The 5,734-nt window shown below is 52.1% G+C and overlaps 1 protein-coding gene across 1 annotated transcript in view; it reads right to left on the reverse strand.

Moving 5' to 3' along the window:
- Window positions 1-4,692: 4,692 nt before the first annotated feature.
- The window catches only part of LOC113211390 (vacuolar protein sorting-associated protein 8 homolog), a 21,043-nt gene continuing 20,001 nt past the window's right edge, over window positions 4,693-5,734 (reverse strand). The window contains exons 22-24 of the mRNA XM_052272598.1: window positions 5,560-5,694; window positions 5,230-5,452; window positions 4,693-5,140 (exon numbers count right to left, since the gene is read on the reverse strand). Coding sequence (XP_052128558.1) covers window positions 5,074-5,140; window positions 5,230-5,452; window positions 5,560-5,694 — 425 coding nt within the window. The 3' untranslated portion in view covers window positions 4,693-5,073. The remainder of the gene's footprint in view (window positions 5,141-5,229; window positions 5,453-5,559; window positions 5,695-5,734) is intronic.

Here is a 5,734-nt window from a genome sequence, read left to right on the forward strand (position 1 = left end):
CCCCGCCCTGCCCTGCCCTGCCGCGGGCCCCCCGCAGCCCCCACGACGCGCCCGCTCTAATAGAGACACCATCACCGCCGCGCTGGATGCAGCCTGCTTCATCTGCCATCATTTAAGCCCCTATTTAAAGCGGCGCAATTCCAGCAGCCGCGGTGGCGCCGCCGCCTCCCGTCGCGCGCGGCTCCCTACCCGCGTTGCGCGCGCCGCCGCCGTTTAGGCGCGATAAAGAGTTTAAACCCACCGAGTCTGTCACCACGACGCCCCGCCCCGCCCCGCCAAGGACCACAATGCAGAGCACGCCGCCGCATCGCTGCACCTGCACCTGCACCACTCGGCGGGCTGCAGTAGTTAATGATGCACAAAACTGGCGGCTGGGATTGCTGGCCTGCAGGCCATGGGCGCGAGCGGCGGCGGCGCGACACCTCTGGTGTGAGGTTGTCGTCTGCTCGCGGGGGAGGTTCGTGACCCCCAGGCCGCCGGGGCCGGGGCCGGGGCCCACCGGCCCAACCGAAGTTGAATTACTCAACAACGTCCGACCCTCGGCTCAGGAAAATCACATGTTTGTTGATTCGTGCGATTCGTGTGCCCTCTCCTTGGCTTTACTTCCCAAGGCCCGGCGTGAATGATGGCGTGATGATGAGCTCCAGCGCTTTACGCGCGCATTAATTCAAAAACGCATTTTGGCAGTATTCTCCTCTCTCTCTCGCTGCCATGTGCCGGCTGTGGGCGCGACAGAGGTGGTGGAAGTCGCACGCGGACAGAGGACCTGACCTGGCGCCTCGTGCGTCGGGCGGTGCCGGCGCGCGGCCGCAGCGTGGCGGCCACAAAAGCGGGTGCGTGGGACGTTCAATTGCTAACTGTCGCAATACACGAGGCGGCGCCACAAAGCCACGAACGACCCTAGAAGAGGCTCTCGAGGGCTCCGGCGCGGCCCAACCGGACTCGGCCCCGCCCACCGCTGGTCCGAAAGGTGCACGGGCCGGCAAGCAGTGCGGCGGACCTTGAACGAGTGCATACTACGACTACGAGCGGTAAAGACTGAGATTGAGGCAACCCCACCCTCACCACCGCGTATCTAAAAGGCTGCCTTGTCTCTCTTCGTGAGAGTACTAGCTGACGACACATTCTTACACTATACCAGGTGGCTGATTCTGTCATCACAACCTTCCATGTATTCTCGCCTTCGTTGCCCGTCGGACTCCCCTTAAGGTCCTTCCCTGTAACCCACTGCCCCGGGCACGGCGCGACACTGACACTGCTTGCGGCGGAAAGAAGCGAGAGAGGAAGGAGGGGGACCGCCCGCCGCGGGAGAGCGAGTGAGAGAGAGATGAGAAAAAGGACGCGGTAGGCAGGCGCCTGGCCTCACCTCCGCGTTACATAAAGTTGCCTCTGCTTCATTAGAATCGTGCTCACTCCTCCTCACTCACCGCGCGCCTTAATTCGTTTAGCCTCCTGCTTTGGACTTTATTGCCGCCAGGATAGAAGAATGCTGCTTTTAACCCCCTAGGAGAGTCCAATTCTAGAAGAATGTGTGCGAAATTTTGGAAATGGCGGTAAACGCGGCTATACTTCTCATTTTACTGAGTTGAATTTTTGTCGACAAATGTTTGTTCTTACTTTTTTGTAGATACTTTTTCACGAGTGATACGCTGCTGGTCGCTTGGCCACGTCCGACTTGCTCTATTTGCACGGCAAATAAAAAGAGAATCCAATATTTACTAAAAAAAATTATGCATCATAACTATAAAAATTTTGTTGTGGCATTATCCAAATTTGTTTTGTGATATATCGCTGATCAAACAATCAACCGTTTAGTTCATTCATCAAAAGTGGATTACCGCCAGTAGGCCTATCGAAAAGGTGGCTGATTAATCTAACTCACAGTTATACTGGGCGGGCTTACCTATCGTCCCCAGATCGTCCCTGACCATAGTGCATTACGTGCGAGCCGAGCGAGTAGGCAACCCGCCCGCGCGTAGGAATGCGGTACAGCATAACTGCGCGGGGTTCATCAGCCACCTGGTATCCACAGTAATTACGTCTAATGAAACACGCCTCGTGTCGAGCATATGAAATAGTTTCGTCACTATGATACGTTTCCAAGTGAGAAATTTTTCCGACTTCATTCCGGCAATGGTTTTACGGCCTTAGCTGTTATAATTACGAAAGTGGGCCTGAAAATGACGGCATTTCGACAGTTGACATTTCAACGTCGTCGTAGTAACAACATCGGCTGTCGAAAAGCCGTCGATTTCAGGCCCTCAAATTTGTCAATATGGGTTGTCGTCTGGAACCAACCTTATGGGTTGGATCAATCAAATGGAGTTAAGTGCCAGAAACTTAACATTTCTCTCGGTACCTCCACCACCCGCCACCTTAAACGCGGATATTACGTTAACGACCTTAGCAAACTACCGGGGTGAACGCTCGACAAATGTTCGACCCATCCGTTCTCTCGACGCGAGGTTTCTTCGTGTGACACCGTGTAATATCATTTCCTTGACCTTTCATTTATTAGCGGCAAGAACAAGGAAAAGAGGGGGACGACTGACTTTCTCAGAAAGTGAACGTCAAACTAGTTGCGTATTGTTCTGACCGAATAGACGATCTTTGCATTAAATACGAAGTCGGGAAGCCAGGAGCGGAACCCGTTCTAAAATTAACAAATGACTCCGTATTGACCAGCTGAGACTTCGGTTGGTTCCGATCCTAATTTCCTCTTTAAAAGTCGTGAAGGGCGTATACGGTATTGCCCCATCTGCATGCTCTTTCGTAAAATTTCGCAGCTCATTACGCCTCAAGACGCAAAGGATCCGGACCTGGACTTCCCTCCTCCCCCAGCTCGTCGACCTTCAGTAGAGTATTTTCACTACGCAGCGACGAACCTTCGCATGCGGTGCCTGGAGCCTTGATCCATCGCTCGCGGCTGCAAACGATCGTTTTTCCATTAACCGAGGGCCCTGGTATTATTGAAGTCCATCGTAGCGCGATGCGAGGTCTCGGCCCTTCTCGCCACAGTGCAAGTTTACGCTTTGGCAGGCTTTGGTCGGCCGCGCGGGCCGGCCTCGCGGCCTCCGAGACCGAGAGAGGCCCGAACAGGGGGCGGCTACTCCGAGTCCTTGACGTTGGTGGGAGGTCAAGCCCGGAGAGGAGATCGTTTCCTTTGCATGTGCATAGTGCATATGGCCCACCGACAAAAATGTCCATCATGTCCGATTTTGTCCATATTCACTCAAAGCAGAGACCTGGCGGTCGCTGAACGCCCTCTGCTCCTTACCAACATAGATTTGTCAAAAAACGTGAGAATGATGACACTTTGTCAATTTTTCGTCAAAAAACGTCAAGCTGACGTTTTGAGACGAATCTCTGTCTGTAGGACATACCCCCTTACGCTTAGGATCCCATGGGGTAGTATGATGTGCTACGGACCGGAGACCGCGGTCTGGACGCAACAGCCGCTCTGCCCGGTACAGGCGCTGTGGGGCGCGCCAGACTCGCGGAGTGCGCGGATGTGCTTAGCCTTAGCTGATGTCATTGTCACACGGCGGCACGACACGGCACACTCACCGTGCTCACCGGGAACGCGCAGCCCCGCAGAAGAGTCACTGCGCAAGTGCGCGGTCAGCTGCGCCACGTTTACATTAAGTCATCACAACCTCCTCATTCCTGATTTTCTGGAAAGTAATACAAAGCTCCACCAAGTCGTTTCGAACGTCCACGTTTCGGTTTATCGGGTTTATCAGCGGCGTTTAATTGCATGCCTTCGCGTTAATTTGTGGAAATATGAGATTGCCCTTCGACGATACGGCGCAGACTGACTCCTTGATTGACCTCACGAAACTCGATGAATGTTTTGGTTGCCAATCGGTGTAATATCGACAGTGATTAAGGTGGCGATATTATGGTCATTCCCTTCCAGGAGCCCCGTCATTGATGGGGTGATACTACTCACAGCAGGCCTCTCAGGTCTCAGCAAGACAGATCGAGGTGTGGCGGGCGCTGAGAGGGGCGTCGCCTGGCGACGTTGGGCTGGCGAGCTGTCAACAGACTGACGTGAACCTGCGCTGACCCGGTGCTCTGGACTCCCCTCGCAGCCGGGTTCCCTGGGGTCCTCCGGGCGCCTCCTCCCCCCTCCCCCTCCTCTCCCGGTCCCCCCCGCTCCGCGGCGGCGGCGTCCCGCCTGCCCTCAACCCGCCCGCGCTGCTCCCCGTGCCCATGCCGCGGCACTTGGGCAACGCAAAGTCCTCCTCTCCTCGCCTTGCATCGCCTCTCCTCCCAGTACAGTAGTAGCTCAGCCAGCTCAGCCGGCTCCTCCGCCGTCACGTCGTGGTGGTGCTCCGCTCCAGACGCCTGGAGAAGCGAGCCGCGCCTAAATGAGCTTCCCTCCCCCTTAATGATGACAAGTGTCAGCCTCCAGCAGCCTGAGCAGGGCGTGCCGCGCCTTGCCGCAACGTTACTCTTCGGTATGATAGCGGAGCACTCAGCCCGGGTTTGTACACCGCAAAACTCCTCCCCTTCACTTCACTTTACCCGCCCCCGTCGTCATGGCGCACCCGCGGCTGGCCGAGCCGGAGCTGTGGTGACAGTCGTGAATGGGATGCGAGGGGGAGGTCGCGCGTTCCGTCCCCCATAGTCTTCTGATCTCATCGGGTAACTGCTTGGCAGAGGGAGTTGAAAGTAAGTCAGCTCGTAAACAGGTAATAAATAATATATTAAAGCTTCAAACATGAGTACAGAAAATCTACATATAAAGACTAGTGACTATTGCAGTCTTAGCTTGCTTTATAAGACCTGAGTTTATACATTCCTCTAGGAGAAATATACGGAAAATATAAAATACTGCTATGAAACAATTAAACAACCCTGCAAAAAATGGAATGACCAACACTATAAAAAATTGAGCAAATAAAATTGCTTTACAAAAATTATGAGTTAGTGTCTTTGCTTAACAAGACAAGAGTAAATGCTTCCGTATAGTCAAGGTGCTAGTACTACTAGGAGAAGTGACAACATTTTCCAAATGAACTTTGACACATAAAACATTCAATGGCACATGTAAACATTTTTATAAATTCAAGTAACACATTTCAGGCACTGTGGAGGTTCCTCTATACACCTCATATGGTAGGAGTGACCACACCTGAAAAATAAAATAAAAATTGAATTCTAATAATCTACTTAGTTTTTAGAACAGAAGTGCTAGATGGATAATCAATGAAAGGTCTGTACCTGAAAAGAATGGCTTTCTCATCCTCACTAGCCCCAACAGTTGCTAAAGAGTCACGACAATAACTGCAAATAGGGGAATTACGAACAGCTGCCGAAGCTCTCGGGCCGAACCCTTTATTGTTGACTGCGAGTTCTTTTGCTAACTGCATATGCAAATCAGCACTCAGTAGTCGAAATGTGGACTGAAGTAGCAACTCTTCATACCAACAGTTACCCAGCATCCCTAATATTAAGAAGAAAACATTATTAAAAATTAAAGAAGCAAGGAAGGAGTGGGAGTAAAACAAGGAAATCTTCTACACAGGTCACAATTGGTTAAAAAATACAGACCCATCATCAGATCTCGGATTTCACCAAAAGTCCCACCACGATATGCTGGGTCTTGAAGAATAATTTGTATTACTTCTGGTAAATTCACATAAGGGCTCATACTGTTCAAAACTTGCTGAAGTAGAGGTCGTATTTCTAAGGGCACAAAAAGATAAGGAAAGAGAAATATTAAATA

Source organism: Frankliniella occidentalis, unplaced genomic scaffold (assembly GCF_000697945.3).
Source record: "Frankliniella occidentalis isolate FOCC.00 unplaced genomic scaffold, Focc_3.1 Scaffold212, whole genome shotgun sequence".
NCBI classification, from domain to species: domain Eukaryota; kingdom Metazoa; phylum Arthropoda; class Insecta; order Thysanoptera; family Thripidae; genus Frankliniella; species Frankliniella occidentalis.